At 36.5% G+C, this 21,951-nt stretch overlaps 1 protein-coding gene across 1 annotated transcript in view; it reads left to right on the forward strand.

Annotated features, from left to right (window-relative positions):
- Positions 1-20,605, forward strand: part of plekhm3 (pleckstrin homology domain containing, family M, member 3) — a 51,055-nt gene extending 30,450 nt beyond the window's left edge. Inside the window, exons 5-7 of the mRNA XM_073845595.1 lie at positions 420-483; positions 10,960-11,117; positions 16,838-20,605. Coding sequence (XP_073701696.1) covers positions 420-483; positions 10,960-11,117; positions 16,838-17,009 — 394 coding nt within the window. The 3' untranslated portion in view covers positions 17,010-20,605. The remainder of the gene's footprint in view (positions 1-419; positions 484-10,959; positions 11,118-16,837) is intronic.
- The last annotated feature ends 1,346 nt before the right edge of the window (positions 20,606-21,951 follow it).

A 21,951-nucleotide genomic window follows, 5' to 3' on the forward strand; every position in this document is an offset into this window, starting at 1 on the left:
TGTGGGCCCTTGAGTTTGTAATGTGAGCAGGCGTGGGTGAAAGAGAGAGGGAAAGAGCGAGTGTAGGCTCATGGGAGGAGAGAGGTGAAGAGGGCCATAATAGCTAGCCAGATGGATAGAGAGAGACAGAGCCGCCCCACTTCACCCATAATAAGGGGTAGTGCTTTTAAATGCCTATTTTACAGCCTTTTTCCAATTCAATTGAATTAACCCCTATTTCCAAGCAATTTGGACCCATGTTGTCATGGTTACAGAGGCGGGATGACGGGATACTAGCGTTCCACCTGAAATGGATCTCTATGTATATGTGTGCAGGCTAAAGCAGTTATTTTTCTACAGATATGTGCGGACTCGGTTATGATTTGAGATAATATTCTTATGCTTTTCATGCTAATGTGATTTTCTTGCTGTTTCTGCAGGATCTTTCCGAGAGAATACCTGCTACAGCATGTGCACCTCTACTCATTGGCAGACCTGCAGCAGGTAGTTCAATCTCTTTTCTGTCCATCTAAGTTTCTTTATACACCTACACATGTAAGTAGGCTCACACATCATCTTTTTCATGGTTATTTCATACTATGTGGGGAATCTAGAAATTCTGCTGTAGTACAATACTCTAAAATGTGTTGAGAGTGCTCAAATTAACAAAGATCTCATAAATAAATGTGTAGGATGTAGATTGTTGAAGGATTTTGAACTCTGTCAACACATTACAGTTGCTCCAAAAAATATAAAAATTAAATGTCATTGGACTAGATACAAAATATCAATCCAAATGGCAGTCACAAGTAATTTATGTCAGGCCTTTTTTTTTTTGGCTTATGTATGAAGTCACTTTTCATTAATTTCACACCACACAGGTGTCCTGGCATAGAAACCACATTTATCCATCACTGTAATTAAGAATATTATAAACAATGCAATAAATTGATCAGTAAAGAGGTGAAAACAGTAACTTTTTTTTTTACTTTTTTTTTTTTTTTTCAAATAACCCATGACGGTATTATGGTTTCCTCAAACATATTAAAGAATAAGTTCACTTCCAGAATAAAAATGTCTTGATAATTTACTTACCCCCATGTGATCCACTATCTTCATATTTTCTTTCTTCAGTCGCAAAGAAATTAGATTTGTTTTGAGGAAACCATTCTAGGTTTTTTTCTCCATATAGTGGAATTCAAAGTGGATCAATAAGTAGAAGGTCCAAATTGCAGTTTCAATGCAGCTTCAAAGGGCTCTACACGATCCCAAATGAGGTATAAGGGCTTTTTTTTTTAGCAAAACGATTGGCCATTTTCTAAAAAATAAAATAAAAATGTATGTACTTTGTATCCAAAAATGTGCTTACCCTACCTTTTTGAACCAGAGTACACAGACGAAAAACTAACCGTGTGTAACCTTCCAATGTGATTGCATAACGTGTGAAGTCATACACACACATCGCAGAGTGCAAGACGAGCATATGTGGTTAAAAAGTATATAAATGTATATTTTTTTTAAGAAAATGAATTGTTTCGCTAGATAAGACCCTTATTCTTCGGCTGGGATCGTGTAGAGCCCTTTGAATCTGCATTGAAACTGCAATTTGGAGCTTCAACCCATTGGCCACCATTGAAGTCCACTATATGGAGAAAAATCCTGGAATGTTTTCCTCAAAAAACTTAATTTATTTGTGGGTGAAGAAAGGTGAGTGAATTATCAGGAAATTTTTATTCTGTAAGTAAACTAAGTAAGTTTTAATTAGCACCGTTTTCAATAATAAGAAATGTTTCTGGAGTGCCAAATCAGCGTTATTAGGATTATTTATGATGGGTTATGTGACGCACAAGTAATGACTGCTGAAAATTCAGCTTTATCATCACAGAAATATCACAGTTGTGTGTCCTTGTATCATTCAAAACAAAATAAACACAGCCATGACATTCTTACATTTTTGTGTGGCTGATGTGTTAACATCCTTTTCTGGGCCACTGTATGTTCACATTCCTCCTCATCCCACCTGATTCTGATAAAAGACTTCATCGCGTTCACACACACAGACACACACCTGTAGCACACATCATCACCATGCGGAGTGTCTGCTCAGTGTCATCTGGCAGTGGGAGTCGAGAGGCTGTGAGAGTGAACTGTGTTTTTCACACCCTTCCTCTCGCAACCCCGACATTCAGAGAGTCTCTGCAGATCTATGTGCAGCCTCAGTGTCAATGACACATTAACCTTCTGCTTTTCACTTAGCGTTGTAAATCCATCTGTAATATGGTTAACAGGGTTTCTGCAGGTCTTAAAAAGTCTTAATTTTTCCCTTCCACAAATTAAGGATAATTCCATCATTAATCGCTCACCCTCATGTCGTTTCAAACCATAAGATTTCCGTTCATCTTCAGAACACAAATACAGATATTTTTGAGAAAATCTGAGAGCTTTCTGACCCTGCATATACAGCAATGTAACTGCCATGTTCAAGGCCCAGAAAGGTAGTAAGAACATTGTTGAAATAGTCCATGTGACGTCAGTGGTTCAACCTTAATTTTATGAAGCTACAAGAATAAAGAAAACAACAATAACAACTTTATTTAACAATTTCTTCTCTTCCCTGTCAGTCTTCGATGTGCATTCACAAGAGTACCATGCATCTGGTGTTCTGACATAGAACCTGGATGCACTGCGCCTTGTTTACAAGCAGAGGAATGCATATACATACATCACGGTACTCTCATGATCATGTGACGACTGACACAGAAGAGAAAAATTGTTGAATAAAGTAATTATTTTTGTTTTCTTTGCACACAAAAAGCATTCTCATAGCTTCATAAAATTAAGTTTGAACCACTGATGTTACATGGACTATTTTAACGATGTCCTTACTACCTTTCTGGGTCATAAAATCTTTGAGTTGTGTTGCTGTCTATGGAGGGTCAGAAAGCTTTCAGATTTAATCAAAAATATCTTAATTTGTTTTCTGGAGATGAACGAAGGTCTTACAGGTTTGGAAAAACATGAGGGTGAGTAACTAATGACAGAATTTTTAGGGTGAAATTAAGTGACTTTATGCTTTAAAATAAGTACAAGCAAGCCCATTGGCAGATAATTGTCCTTTTTTATATAAGAACCCCCCTCCCTCCCCGTTTTCTAGAATCTATAGCACCCTGTTATCATGCCTGAATTTTTGTCCCTCTTCTGTTTCTTAGGAATGACCCTTGCCCTTATTTTTCTGTTGCTCTCAGAACATCTATTCTCCTGTCCCACATCCCCTCTCCCTTCTGTTTCCTGGTGGGAGGCTGGAGTCCCTCTCCACCCCATGTTCCCCCCACCCAGCCAACTAATTACTGCCATTCAGGAGCAACAGGCAGAAAAACAAAGCGTGACAGTCCTGCCTCTGCTTCCATTCCATTCTATTCTTCCCTAACATCCCATTGCCTGACACTACCTCTCTGACCTTTCTTTTACATTCTGCATATCAGTTACAGCTTGTGTTTTAGATTTTATTTATTTAGAAAAATATATAGTAAATGTATTTCTTTAATTAATTCAGTTGATCACAAAACCAGTCTTAAGTAGCACGGGTATATTTGTATCAGTAGCCAAAAATACATTGTATGGGTCAAATTATCGACTTTTCTTTTACACAAAAAATCATTAGGATATTAAGTAAAGATCATGTTCCTGAAATATATTTTGTAAATTCCCTATCATAAATATATCAAAACTTATAATATATCAGAACAATTTTAAATGCGATTTTCTCACTATTTGAACTTTTTTAAACCTTCAGATTTTCAAATAGTTCATCGACCAAATATTGTCATATCCTAACAAACCATACATCAATGGAAAGCTTATTCATTCAGCTTTCAGGTAAAAAAAAATACCCATATGACTGGTTTTGTGGTCCAGGGTAGGGATGGCGAAAACTAAAATATTTCTTGACCGACCACCGAGCCTCATTAGCCGGTTGAAACCGGTTAACCGATTAGTTTAATATGGTACGCTATTTGAAATAACAGCCATTTCGAGCCGCGCCTGCAATTTCGCAACTCTGTCGCATCTCTCTGCCGCTCTGCCTCCCGCACACACACACACACACACACACACACACACTGCCACTCACGTCACTTTTTTAAAATCCACTACAGCGCGAAACATGAGTCCCGCAAACGCGGCGCCGAAGAGCTTGTTGTATGTAATCGTAGGACAAATGGCTCCTTAGTTTCAAATGGTTTGGGTACAAGGTGATCGCTTTGAAAATAAAGACGTTTGTTTTGGTTAGAAGCTCATTTGAAACATTGCCACGGCTCATTTAAGAAAATGACAGCTCCGAAGAGACGCCGCTTTAGTTGAGGTAGTGCTAACCATAATAAAGAAAGATGATGATCATCATCACCTTATCGGTTACCACTGAAATGTAGATGTAATGTATTTCCAAATCTAAGCCCATCTAATGCGGAATGTTGCCTAATAGACTGCAACATGATAAAACCGATGGATAAAACAGGCACCTTCAGAATGCGTAAAAGATGCACCGGCACTTTTTTTTTTTAACCGACTACCGACAACTTTGACCGGTTAACGTTGATACGGTCAACCACCGGTCAAACGGTCATCGGTTAACATCCCTAGTCCAGGGTCACATTTATTTTTGCCACAAAACAAAGCAGTCTCTTTAAACATCTAACCCTTTTGAACCTCTAACCAACTGTAATAAGGATGCTTTATATCTCTTTTTCCCAGGGCTCTGATGAACAGTCTTCCTCAGTTTTGGGTCTGTGTGTCTTAAAACAGAGCACAGTGTTACAAAGTCCGAGTGTCAAAAAATACTGTTTAAAAATGCATAAAGTTGTATTCTGTTTTTGAACCAATTATCTTTGTCTCTTACTTGCATCTTTGAAGTGAAACGGCACAGTTCTCTGTGGTTCTTAAATGCTCTCTGTACTGTCAGTACTTTGTCCCTCTTCTCTTGTACTTCTAATTCATGGCATTCGCCACAAGGCCTTTATGCTCTCTCCCCCACTGCCTGTGTAAGGCCCAAATTTGAGGCATTTCCCATTCACGTCACATTACTTTCTCTTTCAGCTTCTTAATTGGCTTACCTTATTAAGGAGCCATTTTCTTTTAGTGTTGCTACTTAATGCCGGTTCCTCAGCAGCTCTGGAATGCTCGCCCTCCGTGTCGAGGTCACTGAAAGCTGAACTATCTCCAGCAAGACTCCAAACACTATAGACTAAAACCAAATGTTCTCTCCATTTAGTTCAAACAATTAGCAGTTTTTGGCAGTCTTCCTTTTAAAAGAAATGAACCTGTTGACCATGTTTGTTTGTGTAAGAATTGCCCAGAAGCCAGCTTTGTTTGGCCACTGCCTTTTGTTTGATATCTCCACTAGAAGAGTAGGAAGAGTTTACCAAGTGCACCAAGTACAAGTGCAGTATAAATGCTAATTGTATGTGTTGGTCTTGCCAACAATATGCACTTCACTAAGCTCAAGTGACAACATTCAGGTCGTCAGAAGTTGCCACCAAGAGAAAACATCAGTATAGGCACCTGGTCTACTGTGACCAATGTGTCACATGGTCCACATATATGATGAAACTTCACTCAGTTTCTCTCGTGCCCACTTCACTCGATACCCTGGCAAGCCGGCTTTTTTTTTCACTTCCACACACACTGGTTGTAATCCTGTTTTGCGAGGCCCTGGCAGGGAGGGTGTTATCCAAACAGAGCTCACACTCTTTTTATCTGTCTAATCTGGGCCCTTTCTCTGCCGTTTAATGGAGCGGGCGAGGACATTAGGGCCAGGGCTGAGGAGGGGATGAAGAAGTAGGCGCTAAACTGTGGTTTTAGGGGATTAAGCTGCTAACGACAAAGCACATGCAAGACAGGAGCAAAAGGTGGGGGATTTGGGGAGGGAGTTGATTTGGCAGACGTCACCCATGCCCCCCGCAATAGCCACAAAGATGCTGGTTTTAGTGAGCTACTTGACTTTGATGCATGTGTTTATCACTTTTATAATACACTGTATAAAATGAAAATGAGTTTCAGAAAGTTGTAGTATTTGAGGTGTCACCTTTTTGTTTTAATAAGCATTTTAGCTGCACAAAAAGAAGAAATGAACATGTTCTCCAGTTTTGAGATGACTTAAAGTGCATCTTTAATGCTTCCGTAGATGAACTGATTACCTATATGTGACCCCGGACCACAAAACCAGTCTTAAGTAGCACAGGTGTATTTGTAGCAGTAGGCAAAAATACATTGCATGGGTCAAAATTATAGATTTTTCTTTTATGCCAAAAATCATTAGGATATTAAGTAAATATCATGTTCCATGGAGATATTTTGTAAATTTCCTACCATAAATATATCAAAACTTTTTTGATTAGTAATGTGCATTTCTAAGATCTTCATTTGAACAAATTTAAAGGCGATTTTCTCAGTATTTTTTTATAATTTTTTTGAAAATGGACCCTTATGACTGATTTTGTGGTCCAGGGTCACATATAAAGTTTTCACATGATTGTTTCAGATTTACTTGTTTAATGACTAATATTTGTTTTACATTATTATAATGTTGTTACATGTATTTCCAGGTTTAAATGTTATTATTGTTAAGTATTTTTAGATAATTTAAATAGAAATATTTAATGTACATTATTGTTCAGAAGTTTTTTAATTAAGCATCTTATGCTCAACAAAGCTGCATTTATTTGATCAAAATGTATATGTAGAAATATCATTACAGTTTTATATTTTAATATACACTGTCATTCAAAAGTTTGGAATCATTTATATTGGCTGTTTATTTGATAAAAAATACAGAAATAACTGTAATATTGTAAAATATTATTACAAAATAAAATAACGCTTTTCTTTTTTATATACTTTATATATACTTTAAAATATAATTTATTCGTGTGATGCAAAGCTGAATTTTCAGCATCATTACTCCAGTGTCACATGATCCTTCAGAAATCATTCTAATATGCTGATTATTATCAGTGTTGGAAACATTTTTTTGATCCTGTGTTACCTTTTTCAGGATTTTTTTGATGAATAAAAAATAAAAAGAATAGCATTTATTTTAACACATCCTTGCTGAAATAAAATATCAGTTTCTTTCAAAAAAAGACATTTACAATAATATTTCACAATATTATGTTTTTTTACTCTTTTATTTTATTTTTGATCAAATAAATACAGCGTTGATGAGCATAAAAACATTAAAGTCTTACTGATCACAACCTCCCGCAATGGCAAAGCTGGATTTTCAGCAGCTGTTACTCCAGTCTTCAGTGTCACATAATCTTTCAAAAATCATTGTTCAAGAAACATATATCATTATTAATGTTAAAAAACATTTGTGCTGCTTAATATATTAATTAAAACCATGGTACTTTTTTCAGAATTCACTGATGAATTTGAAAAATTTGAAATTTGTCACGACAAATGTCTTTACTCTATTGTCTGATATATATAATATTTAGTAATACTATTAATGTATAGTCGTATTGTAGGTGTTATGTATCCTGCTATTTAACTGACCTCCCTGGAGTTTAATTACTGTAACTCGTTTTAAATCAGTTGAACCTGTCTAGCTGTTCATGCATAAATTCACACTTTCTCTACTTTGTCAGTAACTCTCTTTAACAGCCCTCTAGTGCTTCACAGTCACTCCCCATCAAGCCTGGTGCAAGCGTACTCGCTGTTTTGCTCAGCGTGCCTGCTAAATTATTGAAATGTTTAATTACTCCCTCTGCCAACATTGATCAAGGGGAGTATATATCATCTTTACCAAAGGACGGCAAGAGTGCTCACCCCATCGCTTTGATTGGTGGCTTGCAGCGTTTCCTTAATGGCTTGCTATATTACTCCTCCACATGGGAAAAAGGCAGGGTATTGCCTTTAGGCTTCTGTCAGCCCGGTCAGAGAAAAACAGGGGTATCTGAACTGAAAGCTACTTGATGGATAGATGGTTAAGGGCTCTCCTGGTGCCTCTACTGAGAAAGCCTGCCAACAGCATCACCTCTATGTTTAGTGGGCAATGACAGTGACTGCTTTATAGCAGTGTGGGTCTTTCTGCCCTGCGTAGTGCTTTGGTGGAATGTGAAGATTTTTTTTCAAATAATGAATAATGAAATGTTGAAAAGGGATATAATGCTTTTTCTATATTAATTTACTTAATTAGTTATTTTTTTGTTTTTATATTTTATATTTAAATCATCTAGAGAAGCTTCCTTTTAAAGGCACTGTTGTTATTATTATTATTTGTGAGCAAATAAATTGCATAAACAATCTCTTTATTTTTCAACCTTTTGTCTATTTATTATAATTTAAAAATCTAAGTTTATTAAAATTTAAAATCTAAAAATATTTATATTCTATATTAAAAACATTATTTGTGAACATGGTAGAGCTGGATGTTATGACAAAAATTTATATTTTTCAACCTTTTGACTATTTAATAAAATTAAAAAATCATATTTAATATAATCTAAAAATATGTACATACTGTATTAAAAATATTATTTATGAACATGGTAGAGCTGGATGTTATGACAAAAATCTATATTGTTCAACCTTTTGACTATTTAATATAATTCAAAAAATCATGTTTAATATCTAAAAATATTCACATACTGTATTAAAAATATTATTTGTGAGCATGGCAGAGCTGGATTTTATGACATAAAAATCTCTATTTTTCAACCTTTTGACTATTTAATATAATTTAAAAAAATCATATTTAATATAATCTAAAAATATTTATATACTATATTATAAATATTATTTGTGAGCATGGCAGGACTGGGTGTTATTGCATAAAAAAATCTCTATTTTTCAAACTTTTGACCGTTAATATAATTTAAAAGTCTTATTTTAATATCATCTAAAAATATTTATATACTATATTATAAATATTTGTTATCATGGTAGGGCATTATGTATATATGTGTATATAATTAATTAATTTAAAATATTTATATACTATATATTATAAATATACATCTGTTAAATGTTTGCTATGGGAATTTTTTATATTACTATTTTTTATTTATTAATTAGTTTGTTAGTTATTTTCAGTTAGAGGAAACTTCTGCTTTAACAAAATTAGTAGATTCCGAATTTTTTTATTTATTTATTTTTATTTTATTGTATTTTTAGTCAATTTTATATACCGCCCAGTACAGTACATGGTACCCAGTTAATTCCCATATACTAAAATTAGGTATTAATGCACAAATGCAAAAAATGTCCACTTTTTGATGTACAGCCCTCCTCCGATATAACCCTACAAATCAAGTTTAAGTAACTAAACATGAAACTTTGTCGAATTCTGTAGAGTGTAGGTTTCCTGTTCCCACACAAACCTTCCCCTTTTCAACCCATTCTCCCCGTTCACGCTGCGTATGTGTGTGCGCGTGCGCGTCGTTCGTGGGAGACCGCGGTGGTCCTTCCTTTATTCTTTCTTTTCCCCCGAGCCCTCGCGTCCCACCCTCCCAAGCTCTCGTCTCTGCTCCACTGTCCCCTCTTCTCCTCCTCCATTCTTTGGCTGGCTCCTTGTGGAAGGGCTGAAGAATGCTGGCAGGCCCTTTAATTGGTGTGCTGCAGTGCTGCCAGGTGTAGCCACTTGTCTCTGCCCCCTTGGTGAATATGCGCTGGAGGTCTAGGCCCCTTCCCCTGTCTCATTCAGCTGCCCACAATACGGCTTCTTCAGCGCCCCGCTTTCAAAGACCAGGCCGATTTTTAACTACTCTGGCCGATAAATGGCATTCACATATTATTTTTTGCAAACAGTCTCCCAAAAGGAATTACCCCACCCTCGAGCCGTAGCCAACCCCCCACTCTCTAAGCATTCATTAGTTTTCATGTGGATTCCTGATGTGATGTCTTTTTTGTACTTGGCTCCTATTGTAGCATGTTCTTAAGTGTTTGTCCAGTCGCTGAAATTCAGAGATAAACCACTAACTGTTAACAGGAGGATTACTGTCCATTTGATAATGGAATTTATTTTTTATTTTTGCATGGATATTTTGAACCCGTTCCTTTCTCATAGCTGTTGAATACATTTGGTGAAGCCACATTTGATAGCTGAATCGCTTAGGTCACGTTTTACACCTCCCTAGGTTCCTCCTCCATGTTTTTCCGTCCCATTTCTCAGCATGTTTAAAGCTTATAGGTTGGCCTGCAAAGAATCTGCACCTGCAAAATGTTCCCAGAAAGTTCCACAGACTTCAACTGATCATCATTCACAAAGTTCTACACATCCTCTCTTCCTTTGCATTTTTGTTTATTAATGTTTTGTTGTTTTTGCATTAGCTTTCTGCTATATATATATTTTTTTCTTTCTTTCAAAAACAGCTCTGTTCACAGCAAGCTGTTTTGGTGCATATACCTTTAAATGTTAATGAGCTCTGCTCACCCATTCATCTTTTCTGTGGGGTGACGAGTGGTTCTTTGAGAGATTGTAAACTTTAGCCTCATTTAGAAATGCAACTTACTAACTGGCACATTATTAAGAAGGACGATTTCAAAACATTCGTAAAAAACCCTTATACTTCTCTAGGTGAAGCTGGATCACAAATGTTCGTGCGAACATACATGTATTTAGGTAGAACAGGGGGTACATTCCCTTCAAAAACAGTGGCTCCGATGTCGGGAGTAAATAATGAATGCTATTTTTATTATTACATCCAATAACAAAACATCTCAGTCGCTTTGGAGTCTACTCCTACATCAAAATAATGGTTTACAGCTCACTCTGGGTGGGTCTGTGCTAAAACGGCCATGTCAATCAATCAATCAATCGTAGGAGGGACCTGGGCCTGTGTGACGTCACACAGCCAAGAATCTGAGAATGGCTTGATCTGAGAAAGGGGTTATTATTTATAGGGATTAAAAAAAAACAAGTGAATTTTGCATTTAGTGACCCCTTTAACCTGACTTTTTTTAATGTCTTTCTCTTTCTTGTAGGTCATAGATGGAAAGCTTGCTCCCTTCCTCTCTAAGGTGATCAAGTTTGCCAGCTCTCATGTATATAGCTGTAGCCTGTGCCGGGAGAAGGGCTTAATCTGTGAGCTTTGCCACACTGGCCAAGTCATCTATCCCTTCCAGGAGAATGCCACTAAAAGGTGAGCCCAGTAGCCAATGTTTAACAATGTATCATGGTCTTTAAAGGATTAGTTAACTTCCAGAATAAAAATGTACTGATAATTTACTCACCCCCGTGTCATCTAAGATGTTCATGTCTCTCTTTCTCCAGTCAAAAAGAAAGGTTTTTGAGGAAAACATTCAAGGATTTTTTTTTCCACATAGTGGACTTCAATGGGGATCAACAGGTTGAAGCTCCAAATAGCAGTTTCAGTGCAGCTTCAAAGGGCCTTTAACACGATCCCAGCTGAGGAATAATGGTCTTATCTAGCAAAATGTTCAGTCATTTTCTTAAAACAATAAACGCAATTACGTAGTCACATCACAAAGGTCATGTGTGACATAGGCGGAAGTACCAACCCAGTGTTGACAAAGCAAACGTGCAAAGAAAGTCAAATGCCTTTACAAAACAAGGTAAAAAAAAACGATGTTGGATGATTTTGAAGTTAGAGAAAAAGTGATGGAGTTTTTCACCCTACCGTACCTTTTTGAACTGAAGTACACAGATGAAGTACTAACTGCGCTTAACCTTTCCAATGTGATTACATAATGTGTAAAGTCATAGACGTGCATCGCAGAGCATTTGTGGTTAAAAGTGTATATACATTTTTATGCTTTAGAAAATTACCAATTGTTTCACTAGGTAAGACCCTTATTTCTAGGATGCGATCATGTAGAGCCCTTTGAAGCTGCACTGAAACTGTAGTTTGGACCTTCAACCCATTGGCTCCCATTGAAGTCCACTATATGGAGAAAAATCCTGGAATGTTTTCCTCAAAAACCTTAATTTCTCTTCACCTGAAGAAAGACATGAACATTTTGTAGTAAATTATCAGGAAATTTTTATTCTGCAACGTGATTTTTAGTGGACATAAATTAATTTCACACAAGGACAAGTGTCCTAGCAGAGAAACCACCGGTGTAGTTTATTCATCAAGGATTTTCTTCATCACTGATGATGATGATTATATTGGTAATCCCACAGCTCTGTACACTGTAAGAACCAGCTGTCTGTCAAATGGTCCCCAGCTCATTGCTGATGATTGTCCAGCCCCTGTCTCATGTTAGTCACACCCAGCGGGCGGTGGATTGAGGTGTGATGGTGCAGTGATAGGCCACCCCGTGTAAGGGGACAGTTAATCCCTTGAGCGTCTCAGCTTTTTTCAGCATGCTGTGTTGTCCGCTTATGGCCTGCAGCTGATAAACCGCTATCTGGTCTTCATACCATCAGTGTGACTAGAATCTCTCGGACTCTCCAGCGAAGTGGAGTGCAGTTCCCAGAACAAATGCTGCTGTTTAAACATAGCTTCTCACACGGCAACACTGATAAAGCCTCAATGATGATTGGTTAGGGCTGCTACAGTTAAATTTTACCTTATTTCATATGAAGACATTTTATATTTGATTTTGTGTGATTTTCTGGTCTAAATAAGAACCTCGCCACATTTGTAAATCATGGAAAGAGATCTTTTGAAGACAATTTGTAAAAAAATCTATATACACTATCTCACAAAAGTGAGTACACCCCTCACATTTCACCAACCATTTTAGTATATCTCCTCAAGGGATAATACTATAGAAATGAAACTTGAATATTTTTAGAGTAGTCAGTGTGCAGCTTGTATAGTAGTATAGATTTACTGTCTGAAAACATACAGCCGTTATTGTCAAAATAGCTGGCAACAAAAGTGAGTACACGCTAAGTGATAGCAGTATGTTGTTTAACCATGCAAAGCCATAAGTCCTATTCATCATGTTTGTTTTTTCTGCTTGACAGGACCATAGAAAGTTGTGTGTCTTGTATTAGAGCAGTTAAAATTAGGTGCTTTAAGTACAACTCTCTCATACTGACCACTGGATGTTCAACATGGCACCTCGTGGCAAAGAACTCTCTGAGGATTTGAGAATTAGAATTGTTGCTCTCCACAAAGATGGCCAAGGCTATTAGAGGTTCAGTAACACCCTGAAACCGAGTTACATTACAGTGGTCAGGGTCATACAGAAGTTTTCTAAGATGGGTTCCATTCGAAACAGGCCTTGCAAGGGTCGATCAACGAAGTTGAGCACTGGTTCTATGTATCAGGTGCAGAACCTGGCTTCAAAAAACAGATGCATGAATGCTGCCAGCATTGCTCTAAAGGTTGCATAAGTATAAGGTCAGCTTGGCAGTGTTAAGACCATACTCCACACACTGCAACAAGTCGGTTTGCATAGGCGTTGTCCCAAAAGGAAGCCTCATCTGAAGCTGGCTCAAAAGAAAGACTGCAAACAGTTTGCTGAAGATAACCTGTCCAAGAGCATGAATTACTGGAAGCATGCCCTATGGTCTGATGAGACTAAGATAAACTTGTTTGGCTCAGATGGTGTCCAGCATGTGTGGCGATGCCCTGGTGAGGAGTACTGAGAAATCTGTGTCAAACGTCCAGCAGCTCCGTGAGGAGTGGAAGAGGATCCCAGCAACAGCCTTTGCTTCTCTGATCAATTCCATGCCCAGGATGATTAAGGCAGTGTCAGATAACAATGGTGCTAACACAAAATATTGACACTTTGGACAAGTTCACTTAGGGTGTACTCACTTTTGTTGCCAGCTATTTTGACGATAATGGCTGTATGTTGAGTAATTTTCAGAGGACAGTAAATCTATACAAGCTGCACATTGACTACTCTAAAATATATCCAAGTTTCATTTCTACAGTATTGTCCCTTGAGAAGATATACTAAAATTGTTGCTGAAATGTGAGGGGTGTACTCACTTTTGTGAGATACTGTATATTGTGTATTCTTTTTTTTAAATAATGCATATAAAGTTACAAATAAAGGACTGAAGCATGAAGAGGTTATTTACATATAACTATATAAATCAAATTGCTGCATTGCTGTTAGTAGATATTGATTCTTTGATAGATCCATTTAGGTCTATCTAGGCGGTTTGAGCGTGTTTGTTAGTACAGCTGGATCCAGGTGTTGTACTAACTGCTTCATTGTTTAGCTTATCCAGAATTTTATGGGTGTGTTTGTGTGCACTTCGTTGTATCTGTAACAGTACATGCTCGATAGGGCACAAGCATGTAGTCATAAGAGCAGAAGGTGTCTCCACACCCCACCGTAAATCCATAAATTCCACTAACCACCACCACACCTCTCTGATGAGCAAGTACCCCATAGCCTGTATGGCTTTGGATCCTTACTGTTGGAAAGAATTATTTATTTTTAGAGACCGATTTAAAATAGACATCCTGTCAGCTAGTATTATCTTGTTAGCATGTTTTAGGTTTTATTCATGTTGGGCGTGCTTCAAATTGTAAGACGTTTTCAGTTCTGGTCCGCTGTTAAACTAATAGTTCCGTGTAAAAAGGAAGTCATATAAAGAGTTGTTAAAATGTTTATCTTTGTGCAAAACGTAGAGCGTTTTCAGGAATAGACCACCAGTAGTACTTCTGGTTAGGATGGCACAACTTCTTGGCCAACAGTGATCTTGGGTTTCAGTCTTGGCTTGGCAGCCCAAAAACTTTAACCACTGGGCTACTACCGCCCATGATGGTGCACCGAAAGAAGTCGTTGCTCTTTAGAGTACTGTGGATCCCTTGAGCTCCTAATTGTTCTAGTAAAGAAGGAGTTTTATATAGACTGGGATCATTTTTAGCCTGCATATTATATAAATGTCAGTAAGTTTTTTTTTTTTTGAAGAAGAAGAAGTTTCTTATGCTCATCAAAGTTGCGTTTATTTGATCGAAAATACTGAAGAAATGTAATTGTGACTATTATTGCAATTTAAAAGAACAGTTTTCTATTTTAATATACTTTTAAAATATAATTTATTCTTGTGAGGAAAAGCTGAATTGTCAGCATCATTACTCCAGTCTTTAGTGTCATGTGATCCTTCAGAAATCATTCTAATATGCTGCTTTATAAAAAGTTAAAAAGTGTTTGTTCAAAATAGAAATTTTGTGTTATGATGCACTACTATTCAAAAGTTTGGGGTCAGTATGCTTTTTCTTTCTATTTTTTTTTTTCATTAATACTTTTATTTAGCAAGGATATGTTAAATGGATAAAAAGTGATAGTAAAGACTTAAAAAAGAGAATTCTGAATAAAAAAAAGAAAAAAGTGTCACAGGTTCCAAAAAAATGTTAAGCAGCACAGGCACAAGTTTTAACATTGATAATAAATCAGCATATGTGACCCTGGACCACAAAACCAGTCTTAAGTCGCTGGGGTATATTTGTAGCAATAGCCAAAAATACATTGCATGGGTCAAAAATTTTGATTTTTCTTTTATGCCAAAAATCATTGGGAAATTAATTAAAGATCATGTTTCATGAAGATTTTTTGTAAAATTCCTACTATAAATATATCAAAATGTAATTTTCGATTTGTAAAATGCATTGTTAAGAACCTAATTTGGACAACTTTAAAGGTGATTTTCTCAGTATTTTGATTTTTTTGCACCCTCAGATTCCAGATTTTCAAATAGATGTATCTCATTCAAATATTGTCCTATCCTAACAAACCTACATCAATAGAAAGCTTATTTAAGGAGCTTTCATATGATGTATAAATCCCAGTTTTGTAAAAATTAACCTTATGACTGGTTTTGTGGTCCTGGGTCACATATTCGAATGATTTCTGAAGGATCATGTGACACTGAAGACTGGAGTAATTGCTGAGGAAAATTCAGCACTGCGTCACAGAAATAAAATGTTAAAGTATATTGAAATAGGAAAAAAACAATATTAGAAATTGCAATAATATTTCACACATTATTACTGTTTTTTCTGTATTTGTGATTAAATAAATATAGCCTTGATGAGCATAAAAGGTTAAAAAATCTTACTGATCCCAAACTTTATACATACAACTATCACATCTTTCACAGGAAAAAATAACTTTTTAAAATATATTCAAATTTTAAACTGGTGAATGAGTGAATGAGAGAATTCTTTCAAACATTAAAAAAATTTAGTTGACCCTTAAACTTTTAAATGGTTATACATACATACCCTGGACCACAAAACCAGTCATAAGGATCTACTTTTTAAATTAAAATGTATACATCTGAAAGCTGAATAAATAAGCTTTCCATTGATGTATGGTTTGTTAGGATAGGACAATATATGAGATACATCTATTTGAATATCTGGAATCTGAGGGTGCAAAAAAATCAAAATATTGAGAAAATCACCTTTAAAGTTATCCAAATGAAGTTCTTAGCAATGCATATTACTACAAAAAAATTACGTTTTGATATATTTACGGTAGCAAATTTACAAAATATCTTCATGGAACATGATCTTTGCATAATATCCTTATGATTTTTGGCATAAAAGAAAAATCTATCATTTTAACTCACAATGTATTTGTGCCTGTTGATACCTTGATACTATTGATACATGTGCTACTTAAGACTAGTTTTGTGGTCTGGGGTCACTTATTTGTTTCTTATTTGTACAAGGATCTTCTGCTAAAACTTATGATTGCATAAAAGTGATCCTTGATGAAAATTATATTAAGAAAAGTAACCTTTTTTTACATTTTCAACTTTATTTAGTAAGGAAATGTTTTACTTAACCACCGATTACGAGTAACTTAATCCACCAGATGGGAAAAATCAGAAGGGGGCAAAGACTTTTCCACAGCACTCTTTTGAGTGTCAATGAATGTTTGGATCAAACATCAGTGCTCTTCTTTGTTTTAAATGCAGGTGCGAGGGCTGCGGTGCCGTCTTCCATGCCGAGTGCCGGATGCGAGCTCAGCCGTGCCCTCGATGTGTGCGCAGAGAACTGCACAAGAAGCCAGCGTCATTCTGGAAGAGGCACGGCCCTCACGACAGCCCTGACGACGAGGTGCTGGACTGCTTCGAGCTGGACACCTGAGACGGTTTGTGGAGAGCAATGCCGAGCACAGTGCACTAATGAAGTCCAAGAGCTGCCGTATCCAACAAGAACAAGATTCCGTGCTCCCTCGGTTGGAAGTGCTCCGTGAAAACCGAGAAACAGAGGCGTTTTTGTTTTTTTTGCCTTCTCCCTCACCTGAGAGAGATGGGCACAGAGACAATAATCCAGCTCCCGAAGAGCAGAGGCTTCATAATGATACCAATTTACCCTTCCCTTTCATCTACCAAATAACAGCCAGGGCCAACCGACAAATACAGGCAAAGTACGCTCACACACTTGCACATAAACACACTCTCACTGACAGATGTAAAATAATGCACTTTCTGGCAGACTCACAATCCAAGAGCGATGATTCAAACCAATTTCTGGACACAAATAGAGCTTCTAATCCATTAATGGTTCGGTGAAAATGAGCGCTGCAAGAGGCTAGTCTAGCCTCTCCGTTCGGTTTCCCTCCACGCTGTAGTTAACCTACAATGCCGAAGACCCTTGATCTTGGCTGAACATGAAGATAAACATCTTTAGAACAAAAATAGCTTTTCCGTTACATGTTTGCATTTTGCACTTTACATTTATGATTTGTCCCTACATTTCTAAGTTCATTGCACTTTTAGTTGCATGTTGCCATATCCGTTTTTCTTTGTTGTCTCACTCCTCAACGCTTTCAGCTTTCAAACTGCACCGGTTTGAGTTGGGGGCCTACTGTGAAGAAGGATTGGTGTCTCGTCCCGTCCAGATGGAGTTTAAAAAGTTTGACTGTTTATCAACACTCAGTGGCACTGCCTATAAGCAGCTGAACCACGTTGTTCTTGCTAACCGCCTGGTCTATGATTACAAACTACCCTGGGCCACCAAGCCCTGAAATTACAGTCTAGAGTTCCAGGGCTTTGTTTAGCATTCATACGTCTTTTTAACAAGAAACGTAAAGCGAACCCGCCGTGGACAAGCTCATAATTCATGTCCGTCCAACCTCTGCTTTGGATCCTCTACGTTCATACTACGTTTTCTTGCTACTTGAACTTAGCATTGGCAATAACGTCACTTCTTTTGCTTTCGCTGCCTTATTTGACTTCCCATTATTCGGCCAGACCTGTCTATCTCCAGTTGGACGATATGTGCACAAAAAATGACTTTTTTTATACTAGAAAACCCCTGTTGTAAACGTAGCAAGCTGACTGACATTTTAAGATGATCGATGAAGCCTGAGTATCACTGTTGAATATCTAATTTTCCCATTTTCTTTTGTTCTTCAGTTTTTCCTTCTATAAGCGTACAGAAAATAGTAGTGGGCATCTCTTCCTGGACACCTCACCAGCAAACAGAAGCTTTAGATATACAGTTGAAGTCAAAAGTTTACATACACCTCGCAGAATCTGCAAAATGTTCATTATTTTAGCAAAATAAGAGAGATCATAGAAAATGCTATTGTTTTTTATTTACTGACCTGAATACTATATTTCACATAAAAGATGTTTACATGTAGTCCACAAGAAAAAAATAATAGTTGAATTTATAAAAATGACCTCGTTCAAAAGTTTACATAAACTTGATTCTTAATACTGTGTTAAACTGCCCCCTGTTCTTCAGAAAAATCCTTCAGGTCCCACAAATTCTTAGTTTTTCAACATTTTTGTGTATTTGAACTCTTTCCAGCAATGACTGTATGATTTTGAGATCCATCTTTTCACACTGAGAACAACTCATATTGAACCATTACAGAAGGTTTAAACACTCATAGATGCTCCAGTAGGAAACGCGATGCATTAAGTGTCGGGGGTGAAAACTTTTGAACAGAATGAAGACGTGTACATTTTTCTTATTTTGCCTAAATAGCATTTTTTTTTTTTTTATCCCATTTTTGATCTTCTTTTTCTGAAGAACAGCGGGCAATTTAACTGTTCAGGACAAACAAGGGACTCATGAACAACTCTCACTAAACAAAACAAAAAACAGCTGTGGGTCATTCAGGTATCAACACAGTATTAAGAATCAAGTGTGTGTAAACTTTTGAACAGGGTCATTTTTAGAAATTCAACTACTATTTTTCCCGTGGACTATATGTAAACGTCTTTTACGTGAAATATCTTAAATAATAACATGCATTTTGTATGATCCCTCTTATTCTGGTAAAATAAAGAACATTTTACAGATTCTGCGAGGTGTATGTAAACTTTTGACCTCAACTGTACATCACATTATAAAACACATCAGGACTACCTACCTGCACATTCAAAAAACAGTTACTGGTTATACTGGACGTTCTGGCTGGAGCTGTACGCTTAATGTTTGACACCACAAGGAACAGTCTGCTGCGATTTAGTTCATTGCTGGCCGACAGTGTTACTTATTGAACTCTTTGACTTGGGACTAGGTCAACTTACATATCATTTGCTCCCATGTTACATTTAGTTTTTTGAGAAAATGTGTTCATTTCATTGAGCTTATGTTTTGCACCAAGAAGTTTACTTCGAAATGAGATTGAATCTTAGTTTACGTATGGTTGCCATGTGATAGGACAATGTAAAGAGATGGATGGATGGATGGTGTTGGCTTTTCAGAACATTTGGTTGTATTTATTGAATCTGTGTCTTTTTGCCTGCCTTAAATTGAAAGCCAATGCATCGGCCTGTTGATGTTCTTCGATTAGCAAGCTATAGTCACTCAGAAAATGTTTCAGTATTTATTAAACTAATCAGAATATCAGACTTTAGAATATATCGTAATATAATCACTCAGTGTTTTCGTTTTATGAAGCGAAGACCTTTACTTACCTTATTAATATTTAAAAAAAGAGGAATCTCCCCGGAATCTGGCGATTTCTTGTTTTCCCCAACCCAATCTCATGGCAATTCGTATATGTTTTACATGGTGGCTAATTCATATGAATTCGTAAGACGTCACTCGTACAATTTTGTAGGTATTTTGCAAGTTCCTAAAACATCGTACAAGTAAGGTCGTACAAATTCATACGGATTTGCCACCTCGTAAAATATAGACAAATTGGTTGAGTTAGCATTGGTTTTCCAATGAGAACTCGTCATTTTACTATTTTAAGCTTGAGCTGAGGTAAATGCACCATGTTTTACTTGATGCTATAAAATGTAATGGTGTGTTTGCAATCAGTTTGCTTTAAAAGTTTGATGTATTCTGTTACATTGCATTATTCGCACTGTTCTTTAAAATCAGGGATTCTTAACACTGAATAATGGTCATGGAGGGACGAACAAAAAGGGAACTCAGTGGATGTGTTTGGTGAATATCTTTTCTTTCTGTACACCAAATCGGTCTTTAATTTTCATATTTGTTGAGGGTGTAATGGAAGTTTCTTTTGTTTGCCGGTTGTATATTTACGTATCAGTTTTGTTTCAGAAGTATTTATTGTATTTATATTCCTCACTGTAATTTCTGTATCAGTTTCTGGATTTTCCCTGTGCTTTCTTGTATTCTGCAAACTCTTCATTACAGACAACCTCTTATGCAACTACAAATATTTGTGTTTCAGTACTGGTGCGGGTTCCTTCCAGTTTTTCCTTTTCTTTTCCTTTTTTTACCACTGTTGCCAATAAAGTAAATTGCTTAACACATTCTGCTCTTTTTGTGCTTCAACACTGATGTCGTCATCTGAATTGGTTTTAGGATTTTGCAAAGTAATTTCAATTTTTGTCACAGATTTTTTTTTTTTGGTCCAAATCCGAAGTGGAAGCAGTGGAACAAACGCATCATGGCCGTGGCTGTGGTTGTGGTGTTCTCTTTTGGGTCCCGGTGCACCGGAGTGGGTCCAAGCACTGACTCATGAGCTAATCCCAAATTAAAAGCCACACGCTTGTATCTGGTTCTGTCTGGAGTTGTCCCAACAACCACTGGACCTGTTAGAGACCACAGCATGAAGCTTCTAATTTTTTGCACTGTGGTGCCGACGTATAAACATTTGAAATTCAGTTTAGTGATATCATGATTCTATTGAGAACTGTTACCATGGAGGTATTTTCTTCATCTTCAAGGCATTCTAAATATTTGTTCAATCTATCCAGAGCTCTACAGTAAAGATGGTCTGCTGGCCCAGGGCCAGTGCGAGTGAGTTTCAGACCAGTTGACTAAAAAGTGCTGCGTTTACACTGAAAATGTCACATTTATTGATCTTATCCACTGTATTCTTCCACACAGAAGTAAGCCTATGGGTGAGACTTCCGGTTCATTAGGGAAAATATTGGGAAATAATGAGAACGTGACGTAAACGGTAAAACAGTTTCTACTACAAACCGGTATGTTCATAATTAAGATAATACATTAAAATAATATAAGACACACCAGTTTGCAATATCACACAGCAAAAGTTGTTTGTACAGCTAAAAATAGCCCGAAAGCCAGACCCATAAAATTTACAAATGGCTGTGTCCGCTCTAATGAGAAAAATAAGGTGTACACACCCATTTTTTAATGCTTTGTAGATGTTTGGTTTTCTGAGATGCATTCTCAATGATTTGTCAATGTTATTTACCTGGATAACATTAATGGGGTTTGTTAAAATTGCAAAAAATGCATGTGACTGTCTTAAAAGCATTGATAAGAATGTGTTGTGTTGATTTTCTTTTAAGTAAAGAAATTTTAGTGAAGAAAACATAAAGAAAATGTAAACCTTTAATGACATAAAGGTAACTAACAAAAAAAATACATTGATAAAATAAAAATAAATAATTTTGTGGTTAAAAGTCTCTATATTTTTTATATATACATGTTCTTTTTAATTGTGTTTACAGAAACATTAAAAGAATTAATACGTTTTTCAATGTTTTTTAAGCAAAACATTTGACCAAATTAACTATATATCTTTTAATGACAACTATAACTAAAAAAAAATACATTGATCAAATACAAAGGAATAGTTTAGTGGTTAAAAATCCATATATCCTCAATATAGCCT

This window comes from Garra rufa, chromosome 8 (assembly GCF_049309525.1).
Source record: "Garra rufa chromosome 8, GarRuf1.0, whole genome shotgun sequence".
Lineage (NCBI taxonomy): Eukaryota > Metazoa > Chordata > Actinopteri > Cypriniformes > Cyprinidae > Garra > Garra rufa.